Consider the following 25,892-nt stretch of genomic DNA (forward strand, 5'->3'; position numbering starts at 1 on the left):
CAGCACTCTTTTTCTTCCCTGAACCGTATTTTGTTTCTCTCTTTTCTCCGTGTTTTGCACTCCTCCTGGTGAGACCCACATGACCGCAATTAGCAGGAGACACCGGAGTGCTCATGGTTTTAATCCCTCCTGTCTGTCCCATTCTATCTTTGATAGCTATGGTGAGTGCAATACCTTATCCAGACTTGTGCTGTTTGGGGGCAGCTTCCTCCGCCGGTGGTGCTGGCTGGGTTTTGGTGTGGCATTTTTGGGTCTGTTCCTGTGGCATGGGGGTTGCAGGGCCGTTCCATGGCCACCCTTCTCTCACTGTGCACGCCTGCGGGGGTGGTGGTCGCTGACTGGCACAGTGTGGACTTAGTGTAGGGACCCATGTGTATCAGATACCTGCACGAGGTACATGGGGCAGTGTGGCTTGATCAATTCACATACAGAATTCTGATGTTTTTTATGTAGCCAAAAGGTACTAGTATCAGCCATAGGTGTGAGGTGCAGCACTCTTTTTCTTCCCTGAACCATAATGTAGTATACAGCCCGGTACTCTGACCCATGAAGTCTCCCTCACCTTCCAAATCATAACAGATCCATTTCAGGCTGGGGATTACATCAGGCGACAGGACTAAGGAGATAATCTCTCCATAGCTGTAACCCCTCTCTCCCAGGACAGAGAGTGCTGCATTTATGAGCCCACATCTGCCCTGCTCATTCCTTCATTCCTTGTGTTTCCCATCCTCTCCATTTCTGCTATAATGTGCCTGCACTTACATTCAGCTATACACACAGCTGCTATAATGTGCCTGCACTTACACTCAGCTATACACACTGCTGCTATAATGTGCCCGCACTCACACTCATCTATACACACTGCCATACCTCCCAAGTGTCCCTTTTTTGGATGGACAGTCCCTACTTTACACCCATGCCTCTCTGTTCCTCTTTGCCCCTCTTTTTGACCTAAGGTTCAGATTTCCATTAATAATAAACTTTCTATATTACTCTAGAAAGTGTCCGGTTTCTTACAGTATAATAGACCCAAACTTGCATTTTTTTCTATCTTGTGGTGCAAGTTGGATCCTAAAAATTGTTATAATCAGATGAATCATGTGACATTATGGCCCCTTTCACACATGCAGTTCATATGGCCCCATACAATCGTCTGTAGGTTTTACAGATCCGTTTTGGGGCCATGTTTCATGCCACAAAAAATGATGAAGCCATTGTGCGTCCGTGTCACCTATATGTCAGTGGGTGCCTGCAAATGCGGACAGTTACTGAAACACATTTGCAATCCTGTCTGCAGTTGTGGGTCCATAGTTACAGACAGGAGTTACTGGTGTGTGAATGGGACCTAAGGATGCAGTCACACATACAGGATCTGCTTCATACAGGAATGCATCAATCTGCAGCAGATCCTGTATGCGTGATGCATCCTTGAATTAATAAGTATACAAATGTCTGTAAAATTTTCCTATAGTGAACCGCAAGTGTCCGTCTTTGACTGCCCAAAAAGTTGGGGAGTATGCACGCTGCTGCTATAATGTGCCTGCACTTACACTCAGCCATTCACACTGCTGTATAGAAAAGTTTCTGTCACTGTCCTCCTGCACAGCTCTGTGATTCTCACTTCCTGATTGGCCCATGCTGAACACACACCTCTTCCTCATTGTGATCATGTGACCACACAGACCTCTGACAGCAGCCCTTCTTTTCTATTCTAGCCTGTTGTACTACGCTCCTGCATTATGGGGATCTGCACCTCCATCACTTATAATCACCTCCAAAACTTATAATATGACATATCCAGCTTTCTAAATGCTTATTTTACCGGTTATTCAGAGTAAAAAAATAATTATTTGGGGGGTTTGGAACCATTTGTCTGCATTTCAGTTATTCCTTGTAAAAATTTAGACACCTTCTCATCGGTGATACGAGAAATGTCAGTATTACCATTATGTATATGGACAATGTTTAGCTGCAGCTGTAATTCTATTTCTGTGTATTACAATTTGCATTTATGGAAGTAGATCATGTTTACTGGGTGGAAATGCAGCTTATATTATTTTTCATTAAGTGGCAGAATTGCATTGTAATTGTTGATAGAGTTCAGGTGGTGACATTACTTTCCTTGGCTTTTTCGCTGTCATTTCTCATCACACATAACTTAAAGGGGTTATCCAGTGCTACAAAAACATGGCCACTTTTCCCCCCTCTCTTGTCTCCAGATTGGGTGGGGTTTCAAACTCAATTCCATTGAAGTAAATGGAGCTTAATTGCAAACCACACCTGACCTGGAGACAAGAGTGGGGGAAATGGCAATGTTTTTGTAGCGCTGGATAACCCCTTTAATTTTTTCACATATAGGGTTTAATTTCTTTGCCTGTGTGTATTGGAAGGGTTGTTACCAACATTTGGTGAACATTGTATGTCAATAGCACCTTTAAAAAGATATTCACATAGAAAATTGGTGATGGGTTCAAGTGTTCAATACTTACTTCACCCGCTGTGTGTGTGAGTGGCTACTATATAAGACTACTGGGGAGGGCTGGCTACTATATAAGAGACTATGGGGGTTGGCTACTATATGAGACTACAGGGGAGGGCTGGCTACTTTATAAGAGACTATGGGGGAGGCCTGGCTACTATATGAGACTATGGGGGAGGGCTGGCTACTTTATGAGACTACAGGGGAGAGCTGGCTACTATATGAGACTATTAGGGAGGGCTGGCTACTATAGGAGACTATTTTGGAGGGCTGGCTACTATATAGGACACTTGGGGGGCTGGCTACTATTTGGTCACTACTGGGAGGGCTGGCTACTATGTGGGGCAATTTTGGTTGGGTTGGCTACTAGATGGGGCATCTACATGGGGCATTTATCATGTCATTTATCATAGTGCACAGTGCTGGAAGAGGCACACCACTGACAATGCCAGGACCGCCTCATTCACGCTTTATTAATTATCAAGGTTGGCCCACGACTTTGTCCAGTTTTTTTAATTTTGACCCACTGTGTATTTGAGCTTGACACCACTGTCATAGACTGAACATGCTGACCTTCATATGGTTGGGTCAATAGCCCTGCATGAGCAGTGTCTCTCTATGGTTAATTGTACAGCGCTTGTGGCGCAGAAACTCCGGTTGTACACTTAAGAGCCTGTATGGATGTATTCAGACTATTAGTAATTAGCACTCTTAAGGACATCAGTCAGTTTATACTTCCTGGAATATGTAATAATTTTTACTGACGTTCCACTTCTAATGGGGACAAATAAAATTTTATTTATTTATTTAACTGGATAAACAATTGATAGATCACTCCTTTCTTGTTCTACCTTGTGTAGTGGAGTGCCTGAATGTAGGAGAACGTGAGCAGTTTTTTTTTTATATAGTTTGGTTAGTGTGCAGTTACAAGGTACGGCCACTAGGGGGAAGCACAAGTGAGGAGAATTTCTGAAACTTGCTGGTTGTAGGAGATCAGTTTACAGCCCCGTCTTGGTTCTCAGGCATTACTTCCTTCTGTGCTCCTCAGAATCACGTTGTTTTTTTTTGTTTCTCTCATCAGGAAGGGAAGAATAGTTGACAACGTCTTGTGTCTCTCTCTGAGGTTTTGTCTGGAGGGGGGCAGCTTCTCACCTGGATCTGGGATAGAACTCCTCTTACCTAGTGGAGTCCTGTGACCCTGGGCTGGGTGCAAGGATGAACTTGGAGTCATCCCTAGATGGTGGTGAGTGCGGAGAGTGCTGAGCGCAGGAGACTCCATCTAATCTGTATCAGTGAAAGGGATCCTTGGAGAAGACTTACCAGCATGCTGCTGCCCCAGCTCCGGGGAGGATACCTGCCCCTGGTCTTCTTCCTGGGCGTCTGGAGTTTTATCACTTTTACCCTGGTTGATAGTTGTCCTGGCAAGTGTACCTGCTCCGGACTCAATGTGGATTGTCATGGACTGGGACTGAAGACTGTGCCCAAGGGGATCCCCAGGAATGCTGAGAGGCTGTGAGTATCTCCACAGTGTCACTGCTCGATCCTTATACTGCTATCATAGTGTCACTGCCCGATCCTTATACTGCTAGCATGGTGTCACTGACCGATCCTTATACTGCTAGCATGGTGTCACTGACCGATCCTTATACTGCTATCATAGTGTCACTGCTCGATCCTTATACTGCTATCATAGTGTTACTGCCCGATCCTTATACTGCTATCATAGTGTCACTGCCCGATCCTTATACTGCTAGCATGGTGTCACTGACCGATCCTTATACTGCTATCATAGTGTCACTGCTCGATCCTTATACTGCTATCATAGTGTCACTGCCCGATCCTTATACTGCTATCATAGTGTTACTGCCCGATCCTTATACTGCTAGCATGGTGTCACTGACCGATCCTTATACTGCTATCATTGTGTCACTGACCGATCCTTATACTGCTAGCATGGTGTCATTGATCAGACTTTATAGTTATCATAGTGATCAGACTTTATAGTTATCATAGTGATCAAACTTTATACTGTTATGGTGTCATTGATCAGAGTTTATACTGTTATCATAATGTCATTGATCAAACATTATAGTTATCATGGTGTCATTGATCAGAGTTTATACTGTTATAGTGTCATTGCTTAGACTTTATACTATTATCATATTGTCATTGATCAGAGCTTGTACTGTTATTATAGTTTCATTGATCACACTATAGTTATCATGGTGTCATTGATCAGAGCTTAAACTTATCATAGAGTCATTGATCAGACTTCATAGTTATCATAGTTTCATTGATCAAACTTTATAGTTATCATGGTGTCATTGATCAAAGTTTATACTGGTATAGTGTCATTGTTTAGCCTTTACACTATTATCATCATGTCATTGATCAGACTTTATATATTTTATCATAGTTTTATCGATCAAACTGTATACTTTTATTGATCAGACTTTATATTGTCATCATAGTGTTATTGATCAGATCAGACTATAGGTATAGTTTTATTGATCAAACTTTATACTGTTTTTGTTCTGAGTTTATACTGTTATCATAGTGTTATTGATCATTCTTGATCACTGTCAGTGATAACGATAAAGTTATATTGTTATATATAGTTAGTGATCATGTTGGTGTTATTGTTCATATTACAGTGTTCATGATATTGATTATGTTATAGTGTTGTAGTATTGGTGTTATTGTTCATATTATATTGTTTAGTAGTATTGATCATGCTGTAGTGTTATGCTGCGTTTACACGGAACGATTATCGTGCAAATTCGCACGATAATGGTCGAATTCGAACGATAATCGTACGTGTAAACGCAGCGAACGATCAACGATTGATCTTTCAACAGGTTCTCAAATCGTCGTTGAAAAAAATCGCAGATCGTTCCATGTGAACAGTCGTTCGCCGATTTAACCAATGTGTTATATAGGCTTTAAGCGATCGCAAAACGAATTTCCGTACGATATATCGTACCGTCTAAACGCTGATCGTTATGAAAAAAAAAACGTTACTCCGACATCGTTAATCGCACGATCGGGCGAATTATCGTTCCGTGTAAACGTAGCATTAGTGTCATTGACTATATTCTATTATTATATACAGACTGCTTATATAAGTGTCCTTACTGACAGGACTACTGCAAGGTGACCTACATACTACCAGGCTCCTCTGTGTGCCATGGAGAATTCCTCGCCCCTGCTGTCCTGCCTGTCTCTAACTTTGATAAAGTGACAGAAACTTTATTGTTTTTTAGGTCATTTTTTTATTAGTATTTAACTTTTGCAGGGAATGAAACAGGGAAGTACCTGCATCAGACAAGGTGACAGATTTGTATCACCTGCTTTATAACTGCTATTGCTGCAATGAGTCTGTAAACCTGATCCGGGACTGAACGCCATTAATATGAATGGCAGGGTTTTATATTATTACAATCACAATGACTTTTATTCTTTTTATTCTGCATAGCTGACATGATCATCACATAGGAGGGTAATCCCCAAAGTGCCATACATCATTGTCGGCTTAGCCACTAAGATACAAGATTTATCTTTCTGGGAGACACTGAGTGGTGTATTACAAGAGTCACTGATACTGACAAAGACGAGAGTGGGTAAGAGCCTGGAAAGTGCAAGTGACTCCAGTCACCGGCTGCAGCCTGATCCATGGGATGCTGAGTGCTATCATTGCAATACATAATACAAGTTCAGGGCCCATTATACTTTACTTCATCCAGATGATTCTTGTATTATAATATACATCATGTAATCCATTAGGGGTTGCATAAAATGTATCCCTTTAGAAACGATCTGTAGAATGTATTGCTGCTCATGGCCGTACTACTTTAATGCCTTAAGCACTTCACTTTATGGCAAGGTTTTGTTTTACTTTTCACCATTCTTTTTCAGCAATCTCCCATACACTTTTACATGCACCCCTAATCTTGTCACACTAAGGCCTGGTTCACATCACAATTTTGCTATCTATTGAATGTATTTTTTCCATGGAAGAAAAAACGGATGGTAAAAATGGATGCTGTTGTATGCCATCCATTTTGACCCACTCTCCATTGAAAAAACACCACAAATTATAATGCATCTGTCCCCCCCCCCCTTTTTTTTTTTTTTTTTTTTTTTTTTTTTTTTTACACTTTGTAGAGTACACAAAAAAGAGGTTAGCCACATTTTTCTGTAAATTTTCCAACCAAAACGGATACAGTAAGAACCTAGCAAAGTCACAATGTGAACCCAGCCTAACTGTATGCTTGGTTTACACATAATATTAAGGCCGGTATTTTTATCCAAAATCAGGAAGAGGTCTAAGACACTGAAAAAGGTAAAAAAAAAATAATATATAATTATAATTTGTAGTAAAAATCCTGCCTATTGTGTGTGAATGCAGCCTTATAGCAATACTGTCATGAAGTTTAGGGTCCCTGACCCTTCCCATCTGACGTTGTTCCTTCTAGCTTTCTCTCTCAGCCATGCTTGGCATGACAGCAGCGCTTAGAGGATCACATGGCACCTAGGCCTCACTGGATATAATTATAATGTAATGTTTTTCATAAAGAGTGCATGGGGGGGGGGCATTGATATAAAACTGATATAACTATCTGGCTGTGGAAGAGCAGATCCAGACTTTCATATGGAAAAGATAAAGCGCTAAATCTTTAATGTCGTAAGAAGAGAGAATATGTTGTGAGGCCAGCGTTAAGGTTATCATGCTGTCAGAGATCTCTGCCCTTCGTCTGCCAACCTCTTATCATGTCTCTGTCCCTGGTCTCCATCACTGAATGGCATTGCTGCACATCCATTACCCAGGACTTTATTGGAAACACAAGTTCCTGTATAAAAGGGTTGGATGTGATATAACGTGGTTTTCTAGCGAGTGTCTTGTATATTTTAGTCCTGGATAAGACGTTTCAGGAATGAGAGCGGTAGTTAGTGGTTGTGCCCTATGCCATAAATAAATGGCAGCGGTCCCTTACAAGTAGGCATCTCTCCAGGAAATGTCACATTGGAAGACGCAGGCCACAGTGCTGGAAAAATAACTAAGGAATGTTTTCTCCTATTGTTTTTCTCAATATACGGACGTCTGCTTTCTGATACGCAGAATAATGGAAATGTTTTAATGTTTTTGGACTGGTAAAAGTGATATATATTTTGTTTTATCATTATCGTTGAGCCAGAGGTTTGGGCAGAGAACCACTCAGGCTTTGGGTAATAAAAGGCCTTGAATGAGGTGTGGAAATGCAATATACAGACTCTTCCACTTCAGTCATGCTGCATTCAAACACTCCATAAATCATGTGAAGATGGGCTCCGTATCTCCAAAGAAACTTCTCATAAAGCCACAGGGTTTTTTTTTCTGACATGAACAAGCTGTTACACACCTAACAGTACAGAGGGGTCACAGACTTTACCACAGACTTGTCGCATATCTGCTACAATGATTTTTTATGCATTTAGGTTGTGACTGTCTGTAAAAAACTATTGGATTTATTGCCACCATCCTGAATGAAAAGGGCAACATGAAAGACATTGGGGGAGATTTATCAAACTGGTGTAAAGTAGAACTGGCTTAGTTGCCCCTAGTAACCAATCAGATTTCACCTTTCATTTTTTGAAGAATCGGTGTGGAATGAAAGATGGAATCTGATTGGTTGCTAGGGGCAACTAAGACAGTTCTACTTTACTCCAGTTTGTTTTTGTCCTTTTGGCATGGAGGCAGTAGAAGTATACATGTATTTCTTTTTGAATTATTAAGATCATGAGGAATAGTGTAAACAGAGCCAAATAAAACCTTGCTCCGCTGTATCATATATCATTAAGCCAATGTGTCATTTATAACCAAACTGATGTGGCTTCTTTGTGATATATTTATGGCCATATTTTCCGCCTTCGATAAATCTGTCACAACATACATCATTGTTATTAAAGAGGTTATCCAGCCCTCTAAAATTGATGGTCAGTATTGGAAGTGTGTGTGGGGCTACATGAAGGGGCTACAGTGCTTGGGCCACAGTGTCGGTAGCAGTGATGTGAGGTAGTGCAGCTTTATCCCATATATCACCATCACCTCACATCACCGCTGCTTCAAACAGACACCCATTGCTACATTGATGACTTATCCTCAGTATACACCACCAGTTTTGTAAGGCTGGATAACCCCTTTATCTTTTACAGTGGATAAAAATAAGACAGTCTACACAGGGGTCAAAGGGAACAGGCTTATTAAAGACGTTTTGATGTCTTGCGCTTTTCACTTTTTAAAGGGCCTAGAATGTAGTCACTGGGTGCGGTCTAGCAGGTGAGGTCATGACCTCCTATGGATCAAAGTACACTAGAAATTGGTGTCAATTTTGTGGTATACATAGCCAAAGGATGTAGCGAATATATGTTAGCAGTAAGTACCTTTTAAAAAGCTTGGCACTTTTTATGCCAGCATACTTTTTCTTCAGATTGGCATATGAAATGTATAGAATCCATTTATCTTATTTGTGCCTTTTTGTGGCCAGACTTTAAGCTATGCCTAATTCTTACTTTTAAAGTGACATGCATGGCACAAATGGCCCTAGTCTTTTCAAGATTTGTAAATGAGTTCTATTTAAATAAAAAATAAAGCATTACAGTACTTATCAGCCGCTGTATGTCCTGCAGGAAGTGGTGTATTCTTTCTAATCTGACATTGCTCTCTGCTGACATCTCTGTCTGTGACAGAGACTGTCCAAAGCAGGAGAGTTTTTTTTATAGGGGATTTGCTACTACTCTGGACAGTTTCTGTCAGGGACAGAGGTAAGAGCACTGTGTCAGACTGGAAAGAATGCATAACTTCCTGCAGGACATACAGCAGCTGATAAATACTTAGAAATTGAGTTTTTTAACTAGAAGTAATTTACAAATCTGTATAACTTTATGACACCAGTAAATTTGAAAAAGGGGTACCCTTTTAAAGCTAATGTACCAGCAGGTACATCGCTTTAAAATTTATACATATTGCTAGTGCCGCATTCCTTTTTGGAACAGCAGTCAGGCTGTAAGCACTGGAGGTGGGCCAGCCCGCCCCCAGTGGGAGGAAATACCTTCGCCTCTTTGATGTGACTCCATTGATTCTAATGGAGCTGTGCTATTAAGGGGTGGGGGTCTCTGCCCACTGGGGGTGGGCCGGCCCCTGCCTCCCGTGATTTAGCGCAGGTTGGTGACTGGTAATAGACTGCCACCGTGTGCAGGAAACAGGCTGCAGTTCAAGAAAAGGACCACGGCATTCCAGTGCCAGCGCTGGTCTATTGATGTATAAATCTTAAAGCAATGTAATTGCTGGTACATTGGTCTTTAGCTGTTAGCTTTTTTTTACATTTAGGACACAAATTACCCTAGTTCTAGTCTTTTAAAGACTGATATTTTCTTTTTTTCTCCACCTCTGGTGTGCCACAGTGCCTCTTGATCATGATTGCTATATGTCATGGTTTATCTTTCAGAAGTTCCCATGTAAAGCCTCTGGGGACACTTACAGACTGAAGGATTGTTGATACTTTTGCCATTGCTGGTGTTTTGTAGAATTTTCCTTTGTGTCTGTGTTTTCTGCTGGTGTTTATGTTCTGTACTGTTCACATATGGCTTTTAGTTGAATTAGTTTATATATCATATTTTACAAACTATTTCTCACATGGTACATTGGATGTGTTCTTATCCCGTCTCTCTTACCTCATGTTACCAGTGCTAACCATGTACAGAGGATTGATATGCTAGAACATTTAGCATCATTGATTTAGCTTGTATTTTTCTTTATGTCTGGCTGCATTCCTTGCTTATTTGTGTTTCCTCTCTGTATAACATTTGTAGTGTATGGAAACCAGAACCAAAATGTTTACAAAAAGAAAAAGTAGTAATCGGAAGTCTAAGCAGTAACAAGTAATGTGAATGCTGAAATCCATCATGTGTATTTGTTTGGCTTTTTAATAGCCATCCCTTGTATCTAATTACTATGTGAATGCGAAGATGAATGGCGTGCCACTGTAGTGTTTGGAAAAGTGGGATTGTATTAGCAGAGAACGTACGGCTGGAGTTTACAGACAAAGTTTAACACTAATAAATAGTAAGGATTTATAATGCTTCAAGAGCACATCGATTCTGCAGTATGCGGTGTTTATAAGTCATATTTATGCATTTATCACAAACATGCTGTTTTGCTATGCATTTGGAGCAATACTTTTTTAGTGATATAATAATAAAAAAATATAATCTAGGCGACTCCATGCGCTTGAATAGGCCCACACAGCAGTTCACAGTCAGTCTCCACTGATCAGTGGCATTGTGCAATCACTTTATGTGGGGGAGATAAAGAAGAAGTCAGGCGTTTTCTAAAAAACGGCATCCTGCAGAGGGAGGAGGGAAATTGATCACAATTACTAACTTACCTCTACTTGTGCCCTTGATGAACGAAAGTTCATAAGTTAGTACTTATGGTCAATTTCCCCCCTCCCCCTGCAGGGTACTGGGTTTTAGAAAATGCTGGACATCTTTAAGCTATTTGCTAATATCTTATTCATGTTAGTAAGAGTTGTGCAATTTGAGTATCACTGCAAGCTATGTTGTTTATGTACACAACATACCTCATTGGGCTATGTTGTTTCCCCGCGTAGGTTACTTTCAGCCTCTTGACCACCCCTGGATACTTAGCCTTTCTGACGAGTCCCATTCCTGGAGTCGGTCCCGGGATGAAGATATCAGCGCCCGAAGCCGTGGGTGCGCGCTGCTGAGATGAGTCCAACGCCCATAGAGAATAAATGGAATCGCCATTCTCTATGGGCGTCAGACTCATCTCAGTGGCACGCGCGCACGGCTTCAGGCGCTGATATCTTCTTCCACGGACCGGCTCCAGGAATGGGACTCGTCGGAAAGGGTAAGTATCCGGGGGCTGCATCGGGGGGTCAGACGGGCTCTGTGCCCGCGTCCCCTTTCACAGGTTCCCTTTAAGAACAATGCCAGACAGGTAAAGAATTGATATGTAACACATACTTACGTCCCTCACTTTCCCGCAGTTCTCATGGTGCTCCTAGTCCTACTTTGCAGCACTTAACTTAGCAGGTATATTAGAATGGTGGGTAGGAAAAGCAAAATTCCTTAATGCCAATGTGCTGTATTTTACTTATTTATTTCCAGATGTGGCAGGGCGGATTTTGCTCAATTAATTATAATACAGTATGACGTGATCTGTAGTTTGCTATGGACTGCTGGTGCATCAAGAAACTATTTAGAAACACGGTCAGCTGCAGGGCGTTAATAATTATCCAGGCAGATTTCATTTAAAAATAGTGTGGAAACTATTTAATGTATAGAAATTGGAGACTAAAAATGATCCAAAATGCTTGTATGAAAGGTTCACTGACTAGACGTAAAGGATTTGCAGGCCGTATCTGCTGCTTGAGTGATTCAGAAATGTGTTCTTTGAAATGTCACTGTCTATCTCTATGTAGTTTTCACACCTGGTCTTTTAGATCCAGAGGGGAATTAAGTGGTTAAGTAAACATAAAGTATGACAGCTTTTAGAATGAAAGATTGTTACGTAGAATTTTCTTTATAAAAATAATCAACCTAAACTTTATTTATTTATTTATGACAAATGAGAAGGTATGTGATACCTGCTGTCTGACTGCAAAATGTTTTCTGATTGTAATTTGTTTATTTCAGTTTTTTTGTACATTAGTATCAGCCATTTTGCTTGAGCTATTTAGATATGCTTTACAGCAATCCCTAAAGACAGTCACAATGGAATGACCAAGATTCATGGGCGGCCCTATTCATTTTAAAGGCATAGTTTACAAGGCACGCTCTATGACCTGTGCAGAGGTCATACCACAGAGAGGGGAGGCCTAGATGTCTTAACTATGTATTGGTGTCACATTCCCTTTATGTTCTATTTTTAAATACAACCACTTTGGACAAGTTCCTGGTGTAGTGTTTGGCCTAGATGGATCCAGCTTTCCTTGGTGGGTACAAACCTTCCATAATTACAGCACAATAATTACACAATATATAGCATATAGTATATAGGTATGCAGAGCAGTAAAAGTATAAAACAAGCTGTATAGCCAGTTCTAATAGAAAGTTGCTGCTAGTGTCTGCATTTTTTGTGTTTTCTATTTAGTGTATGTCTATGCAAATTTTTCCTATTATACATGTATGCTAAAACACTGATATTAACATAGGTCCAGGTGCTCTACACTACCAGCACTACTATCCCTCCTTTCTGATGGAGGGATTCCAACCGCAATGGGCCATCAATTGCTTTAAGTGACCCTAGAAGGTACATTTTACTAATTGTAAAAATTTGTCCAGAGATTTGTTAAAGAGTACCTAACGCTAAAAATAATTTTTTACATGACATCAGACATGTCAAAAGTTATTGATCCCACTGGGTCAAGACCTGCTGGGATCACTGCTGAAACCTACTGGGATCAGGAGATACAGTATAGCCAGGAAGAGCATGTGGCAGCAGTGCGATCCTCTGCCCAGCCACCTGCTCTGTTTTTCTAGGTAGTTTAATATTGATGGGCTCGGCTGGAGTGGGATACGACCAGGGAGTGAATGGCGTAGCTGCTACGGTCTCTGTCTGGCTTTATCTCCTGATCCCAGCAAGTCTCCCTAGTGAGAACTGGTGGGATCAATAACTTTTCATGTATCAAAAATTATTTTCAAGTACTCTTTTTAACAAAAATAATGAAATACACTAATTCTGGGTTAAATTTTTTGTTCTTTATGTGCACTTAATGCATTTAAAATAAAAGAAAAATCATTATTATTTTTAAGTAAACCAAATGCTTGCAGGTTATAGCGGTGCCCACAAGGGATTTATTTTTCTTTGTTACTAGACGTATTTTTTTTTTTTTTAATATTGTTTATCACTGTCTAATGTAATTTTTGATGTATTACATTAGGGTAATTGGTTTGTAGTAGTCGCACAACACAACACAACATCAGAATCTAAGGGATCTTTTACAAAGGTTGATAATTGGTTGAATAAGTGTTTAGATGATCAGATGATGCATTTGTGATTAGCAGCAGAACTATGGCTGTACTACATAGCTAGGAACCTGCCTCAACCGACTGGATTGGAAAACTGTGATGATGGCACAGCATAATAGAATGCATGTTGGCTTTACACTGGCTGTAAGTAGTAAACTGACCATACAAAAAATTATAGCACAAGATTACATTGCGACAATTCTGCCTGTAGATCTTCCACTTTTGGGGTATAAGGAGAGATCTTTCAATCAAGGTCAGTGGGGGGAGAAGCTGCCTTGGACGGCCCCAAAGACTGGTGGTTCAGGCACCATGAAAGTAGTGACAAAGACCCTTTATGGCAGGTATTCAAGGAGTTATTTTGGGGAGGGTTGTGTATTTATTTCATTTTTTTTTTATTAGAAACAACTTACTATGGGACTATTATTTACTGTGCTGGATGGTGTCTCTGCTTCTGTTCTTTCCTTAGCACTCAATGAGCATTGTGCAGCAGACAAGACAACGCAGAAGCTGAGGGCGCCTTAAGAGGTTAATTGTATTTATTTCTGTATTTATTTTGAGGCTCCGAAAAATCTTCCAGCCTCTCTTCTCAGAGAGTACAAACCCTCTTAAAGCCATTGAAGCATTCTCTGAGAGTAAACTAAGGATTATAAAATAGATTTGTTGCCAAAAATTCTAAATTATGTGTATTTGTCAACAGTTCTGTATTCTGTGAATATAATCTTTATGTGCTATGTGTCTTGAATGTGATAAAATAATGTGAAGAGCCATTATATTTAGTTAGAGATTTTGGCACCTGGAATTGCTGAGCGAGGAATTCCAGAAGCATGAACAATTCCATTATTTATGCCACATACTGACCTGGTTTGGCCTGTTCTTGTGATCTTCTGGCAAGCAGAAATGGTTTTGTGGTAAGCTTAATTATTTTAACAGCTCACAAGAAGCCTTCAATGGAAGCATGTGGTCACCTCCAGGAAAGACAGTGGCCCACCATTATCAGAGTAGTTATCCCCTTTTGTGCAATTTACTCTAAAACAGTGTCTTATCTGCTGTGTGATATGTATTAACCATTTGAAGTAAGTATTCATTCATGTCAGTATGTAAAAGTGGAGAGAATGGACATGAATTACTAATTGGCCAGGAGTAATACAGGATTTGGTCACCAAAACCTTTAAGCAAATTTACCATCTCGTAATTAATTTTTTTTTCTTCATATAACCCTGTCAATGCCGGCATAGTGATCATGGGGGCGTGGTCTATTTTCCAAAATGTGTCACTCAGCGACATTTTCTTTTTGTGCACTGGCATACTCTATGCACTGGAGGCGGGCCTAGCATCCCCAGTGTAACAATATCCACTCTTGACACAGGCTTGATTCTAATGGCACATCACTGAGGGGAGGGGATATCATTAGACAAGGAGGCGCCAGGTCCGCCTGGACAAAAAGAAAATGGAGCAGAACGCAGGAGCTGGGTGGTGTTTGGAAAAATAGACCGCGCCACAGGGATCACTGTTCCTACGGGGTAATGAAAATTTTATTTTGAATTACAAGATGGTACATTCGCTTTAACATTTAAAACTACTGATATTATATAATGAATTAAAGGGAACCTATGATCACTATCATGCTGCCTGAAGCAGAAGTCATCAGGAGGGTCCCTGGTGGTGGCTGTTTGTCTTGTTGCCACTTAATTAAAAGTTTTGGTCTTACGCCCAATCAGGAAGGGATCTATCACTTAAGGCTGGTGGGAGGAGAAGCCCTTTTGGACTCATAGTTCAGGCAGCATGAAAGTCGGGTAACCTTCAAAGTCAGCATTGTCCCTTGTTTAATATTAAAGCTTTAACCCTTTGCCAGCGATCCTCATACACCCCTGTTTAGAGGAAACATTTTCCATGATTGCATTTTACAACCAGTTCAAGGCTACAAGCTTTTAATACTTTTAATATCAATGAAGTATGTTATATTGTTCCCTATTTTTAAATCATGTTGGCAAGGAAGGGTCCTGTACATTGCTGGGTGAATGACAAGTAATGCATTGATAGTAAGCAGATTGAGCTGCCACAGTGACAGCCTGATCTTTGGATCGTGACAAGCAATCTGTCAGAAAAGCTTCAAAGGACTGAGTGCTGTGTCTCTATATGTGAACGTGGCTGCTTCCATGTTCAGCATGTTGCAATGGTGATGTCAGTACTAATGTCACAGATTTCCTAAGACAGAGGGGGTTTGCTAAAGAAGCTGAGAAGACAGTCAGTCTTCCCAGCATATCCAAATATACATATCACTGGTAACAGTGAATTATTAGACAGTTACAGTACTATTAGATCACTATTACCAGTAATGTGTGGGAATACATAGATCACATTTTTCCTGGCATATGAAACCCCCCCCACAAAGTATAAAAAGCTAAACATGAATAAAATGCTATGAATGTACCTGCAGCTATAAAATGGAAACCTGACTATTAATAATTAAACCTGTACTTAATGGAGCACATCCCAGGCACGACAACATTGTGACTGACACAGACACAAATCGCTTGAGGTTAAACCTATTTCTGCTTACTTTTCCCTTTTAAAAGCCTTCAAGTCATATACAAAAATAAATGAAGCAGCCAAATACATAAAAAAACACTTGGTATGTGCAAATAAATGTGCCAAGACTCCCGGTCATGAAAAGGTTAATCTGTATTAAACATTTTATAACTGTGGTGGAAAAATCATCTTAAATAGCCAGAATTTTAGTGTATACTTCATTACTATGTTATACTATTAAAAACCATTGGGTAAAACTTGCATCCTCAATTTCCACAAATTCTCATAACCACAGATATTCCTCACACAAAGGAATAGCATTTTTACAGTAAACTTGAGTCTCCTTATTCATATTATTGTACCTTCAGAGCTCTGTATTTCTTCTACAGAGCTACAATCTATTCTCATTGTCCAGGTGAGGATTAGGCCTATTTGCCAGAAAGGATTAGGCCAATATCTGCAGAAAGTATTTCAGCCCTCTGTCCTCTATGCCTACTCTATATTTTATCTTTTCTATTATAACCGGAAAGGGGAATTTGGCCAAATAGCCTAGTTTGAGATTCCAAGAATGAAGGATTTCAGTGTTGATTTACTGCACAACGCCATTGAAGAGTATCAGGCAGGCTGCCGTCCCCTGTATGGCCTGGTGGCAGAGAGCATTATTGTAAAGCCAGGGCCGATTCTGGGGTCTCTGCCGCCTGAGGCAAACCTCAGGCGGCCGCCCCCTCAGTGATGGCCAGCATCGCCCCCCCCCCCCAGTCAGCTGCTCACCTGTCCCACGCCGCAGCCGGCTTGCGCTCTCCGCTGTCTCCACATCCCGTCAGGTCCCGTGACGTCACCCTGCAGCTGTCATGGACCTCCAGGCTGTGGTGAGTGAAAGGGGCGATCGGGTCGCGCGGGGCCGCCGGGGGGGGGGTGTTGTGATTTGGTTTGATGCGCCACCCACACCGCATCAAACCGCATCAACCCCCGGCGGCCCCGTGCGACCCGATCGCCCCACTCACTCACCACAGCCTGAAGGTCCATGACAGCTGCAGGGTGACGTCGCGGGACCTGACGGGATGTGGATAGCGCGGGTGACAGGATAGTTGAGCGGCCGCTGTCATTTTTGTTAAGTGATATTTAACTAAAATGACAGCGGGGGGACATAATGCCGCCCCCTGCCGGACCGCAAAATCTGCCGCCTGAGGCGGAAGGCTCATTCCGCCTCATGGCAGAAGCAGGCCTGTGTAAAGCAGTGCAGTGGTCCATTCTTTGGGGTTCATTTAGGATCTGGTGGGATACCTTCCCACTAATATACCATTTATTTGAGATGAGAATACCCTTTATGGATAATTTTAATAATATATTTAGGCAGGAAGAGTCTTAAAGGGATCTTCCAGGAAAAAAAAAACATACTGATAAGCTGTCCTGTGAATAACTTGTGTCGATATTTTGCCCAGAAAAACACTTTAATATGTGAACAAATAACCCAATACAAGCATAATTGTCAGTGGAGCTTCCGAATATAACTTCTGAAGGTAGCATTATATAAAAAAAAATGCAGCAATTTTTTTTTTTTATATATATAATATATATAATTTTTTTAATATAATGCTACCCTTGAAAGTGGCAGCGGCTGAAACAGAACACCAGGGGAGCACAGAGCGCACCATTATATAAGGAATTTTCTAACGCTGGACAACCCCTTTAAAAACCTGCAAGAATTTAAAGCGGTTTTTAAGGTAAAATCTATTGTTGACCTATCTTTCATAAAGGTTCCTAATACCAGATTTGTAAGTATAAGATTGCCCACCAATCAGCTGTTTGCCACTACTGGGTAGTGGCCAAAATTGAAAAAAATTGGTTACTGCAGCTTTGCTCCATTTGAAATAAAGTTTCTTGGCCACTAACCAGTGGAAAGATTGTCAGTGTCACTGTGTGTACCAACTGGCAAACAGCTCATGTGTGGGGGTGCTGGGTGTGAGACATTAACCATCTGATATTGATGGCCTTTCTTTAACCCCTTTAGGTCAGCTATACATATGTATGCATTCCTACTGACGATGTCCCGTCCATTCTGAACGAATATATCTGTTTCTGCTGTAAAGGGGTTTTAATGTGTGTGGGTCCACTTCAAAGTTATCACCCATGCACACATTATTTACACCACATTAGTGTCACCAGAAACGCCGTGATCTATAGCCCACACATCATTCAAGGGAGTCAGTGACAGGATAAATACATGACTGCGGGAGTCCCAATCACTTTCCCTGTCAGGTGGGGGTATAATACCTCCGTCCTGTTGGATTGGCAATCTTCTTATAGAGTCTGCCATCAGGCCTTATAAAAGGGATCAAAAATTTTCTTTTACACCAATATAAAACTGATACAAACTTCAGATTATGGCACAAAAAAACAGCCAGCCCTGTAGGTGGAAAAATAAAAATGTTACAGCTCTTACAACGCGATGAGGAACACTGCTTCAATGTTACCTGGGCATCCGTGCATCAACAGCTTTAAGTCATGAAGGGGTTAAGACAGGCCAATAACAACTTTTCCCTTGAAAACCCATTGAATACAGTACCCTTATTGTAAAATTGTGCATGCTCTATTATGGAATAAATAAGATTTTTTGCTGAATCTGTATCCTGTTAATTCTATAACTGTAGAGACAGAGCTTCATCCCCTATAATAGTATGCAATCAAATGAGTCAATGCACAATTTGGATCTAATTAGAGGTCAAAGGTTGATATTCATTAGGGTTCATGCACTGGATCGTAGCCCTCCATGCAGCGAGCCAGATTGAGCAGAGATAGAGAGGGGATGATGTTGAATTAGGAAAGTCTGAGTTATACAGTGCCACTGCCCTGTCAGTAGATTCTGACTGAACTCATTCTGGTGATGGAGAGACGTGCATTTTGGAGATGTCAAAAATGGGATAAAGTACACCAAATTGGTCAAAATTGCCCAGGTGGCATAATATTTGTGATCCACTAAGCATATTAGACATATTTCTCCTCCCAATGCTACAAGAGCTCATTGCCGGTGTATCTTCACACCAACATTATGCACCAATATGGGACACTAAGGAAGGCTTGCCGTTTGTCAAAAGCACGTAATTATAGTCTGCCATGTACCTTCTTATGCAGAAATGATAAGCAACATTTTGCAGGTCATTGTTCAATATATGCAGCTGTTTTTTGGCATCCTTACTGTAACAACTTACCCTTTGGGTAGTGCCGCACTTTCAGTGGAAGGAAAGCTGAGCTGTGATTGGTTGCTGTGGGCAGTTTGCACCAGTCTAAATTTTACACCCTTTGATAAATGTCCCCTAATGGCTTTTCTTTCTTTCATCACATCTCACATGGTTTAGAAGATTACATACACGGGGGTTGTGTTTAGTAGCAGAGTCTTTCAATGTTGGGTGCTGAGACTCCCACCATTTGCTAGGAACAGGGGGGAGAAGTGTTCCCCTGAATGTGTTTGTTCTTCCCACCTATTTCTGTAGGAGATGGACTCCTTGAGCTTTCTATACAGTTTGTCTTCTGCAGTGATTGAGTGCATCATCTTACTCTTTCTCGTTATTGTCTCAGCACCTCAGCTATCAAATATTAGACATGTGACACTTTTTTAACCTTGGTGAAATGTCTTGGGTAGTGTAGATGGAATTATTCTGAAAATACTGGTGTAACAGAGTTGTGGTTTCCTACCTCACCTTGAAATCATGATTTTTAATGTCTTTTCCATCTTTTTATTATACCATCTCTTTATTAAAGTGCTCCAGTTGCCCCTGGAGTAAAGCACCCCGACAGTATGATGTCTAAACGCCTGTGTTTCCTAGTTGGAATGGTGTTCTTTAGCCTGGAAGCCAGAGAACATTTCTCCATTTTTGTCTCTGTGTGCAGTTGCAAATCATAATCTTTGGACCAGTGGATTCTTTCTTGCTGAGAAGCCTTTCAGGTCATGTTGATACAGTTGACACACGGATATAGACACTTTCGTACCTCTTACAGCATCGTCGTAGGGTTGTTTACTGTTGTTGGATTGATTCAGTTTTTTTGCACCAAACTCGGTTTTTCAGTAGAAGAATGTTCTTCAAGGGTAAAAAAACAAACATAAACTTGTAAATTTTCAATCTATGGAAATGCAATCAAAAGCACAAGATGAATGGTGTAAATGTAAAATTAGAATACCAAATGCCAGAATTGAAATTTGCTGGTCCAATCATATCCCACAAAACAAATTAACCCCTATCCAGGTCCAAAGACAGGTCCCACCAACCTGAGCATTACGGATAACATATCAGTTTTACAGCACATTTAACAGCATAAAAATAACCAACCAAATTTGAAACTGAAGGATGTTATGGTCCTGGGAAAAAAACAAGCCCTTACATGGCTGTTAGGACTTGGACCATGCGTTCGGCTCGGCGTCCATAGCAGCGAGTATTCACTCCTTGGCTGATCAGCATAGGTGTGGTGAGTTCACTGATTGTGGACTGATAACTGACTCACTAGTCAGCTGTCTGTATCTGGGCAGGAACTAAAGCCTCAGCCTCAATCACTTTTAGGGACTGGGACTACAGGTCCCATAAGTATCCTCCTCTGTCTCAGTATCTTGCCTGCGATAGAGCCTCACTTGTGAGTTTTTCTTGACCTAGCACTTGTTCTAACTGATACTCTTGGTAACTTGATTTTTGGCTTAGACTTTGACTATTCTCTTGATCCTGTTCCTGTACTTCGCTGACCATTATCCATTATTGTGTTTCTACGTCTAGTCTTCGTTTTGTGCTACATTTTACCTAAGTTAGGGAACGCTGCCCAGTTGTCTACTGCTGCCTAGGGCAGTTGGGGCAAGTGGGTAGGGACAGCTGGGGTGGCTGCGGGCAGCACTCGTCTGGTGTCCTCCATTCCTCCCTTGATGGTCCCTGACAATGGCCTTGTGGATGGAGAAGTTAAACAGTTATGATCATTAGAAGAAAAAAGAGATAAATTAAAATCAAAAATTTTAATTTCCAAGTTTTTTAAAGTATGCAACATAAAGTTAAAATCCTCAATATATAATAATTACATTTTTTTCTGTAGTTTCCACATAATCCTTCTAGCCCAAAATGTGGTCCTTATAGCTTGTTGTCTTGGGGTTACGACCTATACTTCAGTCTCAGCTTGCTGGTCACACATGCTTAGTTGCAGGACTAGAAGCTACAGTATATTAGATTGAGCTGTTTGTCTATGAAACTGTGAGGGAGAATAAAGAACTAATGTGAGAGGTTCAGCAGTGAGGGAGCAGAATATGAACTGCACAAAAATGGTGTAGACTGCAGCAAGAGGAATACAGGGGGAGAACAGACTGTAGTAAATATAAGGAATAGGTCTGCTAACCAAGGGCGTATTACACAGCATGATACTCTAGAGGAAGCGAGCGCCGTCCTCTCTTTTTAGCGCCTGCTTCCATCTTGTACCTTGCTCGCTGATTGTGCTATTAAACTCATAGACATCAAGTGGGGAGCAGCGGGAGGGGCCACCCGAATGATCCCTAGACTGTTCGGGCTGTCTATTGAAGTCAGTGGCATTTTACTGCTACCGCTGCCAATTACGCAGAGCTTCACACAGCAGACTGTTGCTGCACAATCCATGCTCTTTCAGCATGTTGAGAGACCAGAATCAGATGACATTGTGCATGTGGGCTGATCATTGGCTTTCAACACGTGCTATTACACTAAAACATTATCAGCCTGAATGGCCAGTTATCATTTAGGCCTCAAGCCCCACTCACACTTTTTGTGCTGAGGACACTAGACGGCTGTCATTTTAAAAGCAAATATTGGGCGTTGTGTGATAATAATGGCCGGTATTTGCCTTGAAAAGGACGTCCGTCTAAAAAGGAGGCTGTCCAATGCATAAATTAGCCAAAGCATATATTAAGCATGTAGGGTTAGTGTTATGCTGATATTTATGATACTATGGAATAAGTGCATTATGAGTGAAGTAACTGTAACTGTACGTACTGTATATTTAGTGGGAGCAGTTCCCATTTCTTACCTGCACTCATCTGCTCTTAGTTGTGTTCAGCAAAAAGAGCTTTAAATTCTGAAGAGTTAAATTACCTGAAATTGGATTGGATTGTGTTGGCTGTGAGGCGTATAAACTGCTCTAATGTCATTGATCATACTATATTCATTGTGTGCAAGGCTTAGCGGTCTAACCTACTATAATTGTGGATGTGCATTGCAGACAGTGATTATGGGGCCTGCACATATAGTCAAGCTTGTTCCAAACGCTTCAACAACCACATATGCTGTGAATAAGGGTACGGAAGTCTTTTGGGCAAAAAAATCTGGGCAATCATTTATATTACTGACTCCAGGATATGTGGTATGTGCAACTGATGGACAGACGTGAAGTAACCTCATATATTTGTTGATAATTACAGAGGCCTCTAATAAGTAAATGAGCTAAAACTCTAGTTTTTTACTAGCGTTTCCCTTTAAAGTGATGCGGTGGAATCTTTTTTTCCACAGCTATCCACTTCCTGGAATGTTTCTGTGGCCTTAAAGATTTCTAAGAATTGCTAACAGAGTTGTCATTTATGACCAGATTAGTATGGAATATGGTAGACTTCCTGGGGTGACTTATTTTATTTATTATGCAACACTGACTTCCTGTTCTTGCCATTTACAGTGATTTTTATATATTGCATGCGGGTAGTATACTTCATTTTAGTGAAGATTCCATCCTGCGCAAAAAAAACTGATATAAGTTTTCTGTGGCTGCTATTCATAAAATAGCAACCACAGAGAACCTGTCAGTTCACACAATGGAGCATGAGGCTCCGGCTGCACTGTGTGCAGCGGTGACTTCGGATACGGGGGGCTTAAGGGTACGCCCGCATCCAAATTCAGCAGAAATTAAGATCATCTGGCTGGTACTGCAGTGCCGGCTAGAATAATGTTTAGTAACACCGGCCGTTCTGTGTTAGGGCCGGGTCACAGAACGGCCAGTGTTATACATAGTGTGCACATAACCTAAGGCCCTATTCACACATAGTATTTCCATCGGTCTTTTGGTCAGTAATCTTTCGACCAACATCAGGAGGGGAACTGGCAGTGCAAAATTATAATATGTGTATAGCTTCTTTTGTGTGTTTTCAACCCACTTCTAGTTGTGGTTGAAAAAATACTATGTGTGAACAAAGCCTTAGGCTATGTTCACAAATAGTAAAAGAAAAGCAAAATACACCCAAAATTACAGTGATATTACAGTGAAAACAGTGAAATTAAAACTTATGTGGACAGTTAAAAAAAGCAGGTAGAAATAAGTATGTTAATTTTTTGGACAATTGTAATTATTTATGGTCTTTATTCTATAAGTTGTGTGCACTGCCAGACTATTTCTAATTGACCACAATGGTGCACATACAGGCATATTTTGAAAATATTTTTACCTTAAAATTATGGCCGTATGTTACCTTTATTTTAGGCTATATTCCCATGATTTTGTAAAGATTGCAAATCTCTGTAGAGATAAGCGAAGTGAAGCAAATTTATAGCGATTTGTTTAAAAACTGTCTAAACATGGCGGCCGCTCATGATAACTTACAATACAGTCACTCGGGGGGAGCAACTTAATTTGAATGATTGGCTGATTTACATTTTTTTAAATTGACATTTTCCAATTTTTAACACTGTAACAACATCTGTTAAAAAATAGCAACTCTGTAATACTCCCACTGTTGTAGCTGCTATAGTTTGGCTGTTTTCTTGAGATTCATTTGCATTCAATTCACAAATTTCCCCAAAATCGCAAACCTTGTGAAACGAACGTTCAGCTGCTTCGCTTATCTCTAGTCCTCTGCACTTTATAACAGAGTTGAGACAACTCAACTGGCCAAACACATAGCACAAGTGCACTTTCCTGGCATACATTTGGCTATTGTATCTGTGAGCACCTTTGGTATTTAGGAAGATTTTCCCTGGCATATTTGCTGAAAAGCACCACGGGCATGGTGTGAAACCCCCTTAATTTCAGGAACAGGCAATGGCAGCGGATGAAACTGGATGCCTCTGGTGTGGGGAAAACGTTCACTGTGGTTAATGCTCTTTAGAATGGCTGAGTGTAAACAGATTACATGATCATTATATGTCTGAAGGTGAGCCATGTGTTTATTGTTCCAGCATCCATGCCAGATGTTTCAAGTCATTTCATTGCTAAAGCCACAGAGTTTCCTGTTCATCTATTTAGAATGTATGGAGACAGTCTCTTTTTTTTTCATTTTCGGAATGAACTATTAAAAAAAGAATTTCAGTCCAGCTCTTTAGCCTGAGAAAAATTAAATAGTTTTCCTTCAAATCTTTATCGGGGAGACACAAGTCCAAGATAAGATGTCTTGGTTAGTAGGGCAAATAGTAGTACTGTACCTAAAGTACAGTGCCTTCCAAGACGTGCATAGAGGCTGGAAAGCTTCTTAGTATGCAGCCTATAGCCTCAGTGTGCTGCTGTAAAGGAAGATATCCTCAACTACAAGCAACACTTTATACCTTTGTGCATACAGTCTGAGGCTGGGTTTACACTACGTATATTTCAGTCAGTATTGTGGTCCTCATATTGCAACCAAAACCAGGAGTGGATTAAAAACACAGAAAGGATCTGTTCACACAATGATGAAATTGAGTGGATGGCCGCCATATAACAGTAAATAACGGCCATTATTTCAATATAATAGCCGTTGTTTTAAAATAACAGCAAATATTTGCCATTAAATGGCGACCATCCACTCAATTTCACCATTATGTGAACAGATCCTTTCTGTGTTTTTAATCCACTTCTGGTTTTGGTTACTGACTGAAATATACGTAGTGTGAACCCAGCCTCATAGAGCATGCCATAGAAATCCAACAACTAAGAGGTATACAGAAAAACAGTGAAGTCTTAGGGTGCAAACAAGCAATCAGGTTGAGATCCAGTTGCACCTCAGTTTTCAATATTAAGTAACAGAAGAATTTTGTTAAAGTATTGGATAGTACAACGTAATTGCAATGCAACCTAGTTGTGTGTTTTACCCTTTTTCCCCAATTACACGTTAGGTAAAAATGTAAAATGTCATTTCACAGCAAATAATGGTTGTTATTTCTATGATAATGGCCCCTGTTTTTTGTCATGAAATATTGGACGTCCAAGAAAAATGTCCATCAATTTTACCTAGTGGGAACAAAACTGAACCATAATATAACCAAATGCATGAGCACTAATTCTTTTAATACTAGGCACACATAACAGACAATAACTTGTTAAACAGAAAAGCCAAAAAGATCTATAAAGTATAAAGGGTAAATCTCCATTATATTTCCCACTACATAACTGCAGGAAGCTAAGAATTGGTTACTAATTTAGGGCTTATGCACACAGCTTTTTGCGAAGCCATGTTGTGTGGATGTGCAAACCTATACATGACACTTATTTTTATGGAATCTGAAATTAAATGGTAGGACATACAATGGGCAGCATGATACCAAATTTCCTTCTGCAAAGCTTGTGGAAATATTCCAGGCATAGACAGGGGTTGTATTGAAAGTGCCACCTATGTCTTGATAGTGGGCAAACGATCCTCTACTGGTAGTCTGTCTGGGCCATGTGAAGCCTGTTCTCCATATATTTGCCCTTACATAACGACTTCTCCCAATACCTCCTAGCAGCGTGATCAGAGCGGCCTAGATGATTCATGGTTCATTAAACGACCATCCTGCTTCTCTTAGCCCAGTCATTTGCCCCATCTGAAAGTCTTTCAACTGGGCAAATTGTGTTCAGTAAATTGGAGAGACAAGTCTAGTAGTCAATTTCTCACAAAGAGGTCCATTACCCAAAAGTGGCCTCT

At 40.7% G+C, this 25,892-nt stretch overlaps 1 protein-coding gene across 1 annotated transcript in view; it reads left to right on the forward strand.

Annotated features, from left to right (window-relative positions):
- The first annotated feature begins 3,782 nt into the window (after positions 1-3,782).
- Positions 3,783-25,892, forward strand: part of SLIT3 (slit guidance ligand 3) — a 413,110-nt gene continuing 391,000 nt past the window's right edge. The window contains exon 1 of the mRNA XM_069970656.1: positions 3,783-3,991. Within this exon, the coding sequence (XP_069826757.1) occupies positions 3,804-3,991 (188 nt within the window). The 5' untranslated portion in view covers positions 3,783-3,803. The remainder of the gene's footprint in view (positions 3,992-25,892) is intronic.

Source organism: Dendropsophus ebraccatus, chromosome 1 (genome assembly GCF_027789765.1).
Source record: "Dendropsophus ebraccatus isolate aDenEbr1 chromosome 1, aDenEbr1.pat, whole genome shotgun sequence".
NCBI lineage: Eukaryota > Metazoa > Chordata > Amphibia > Anura > Hylidae > Dendropsophus > Dendropsophus ebraccatus.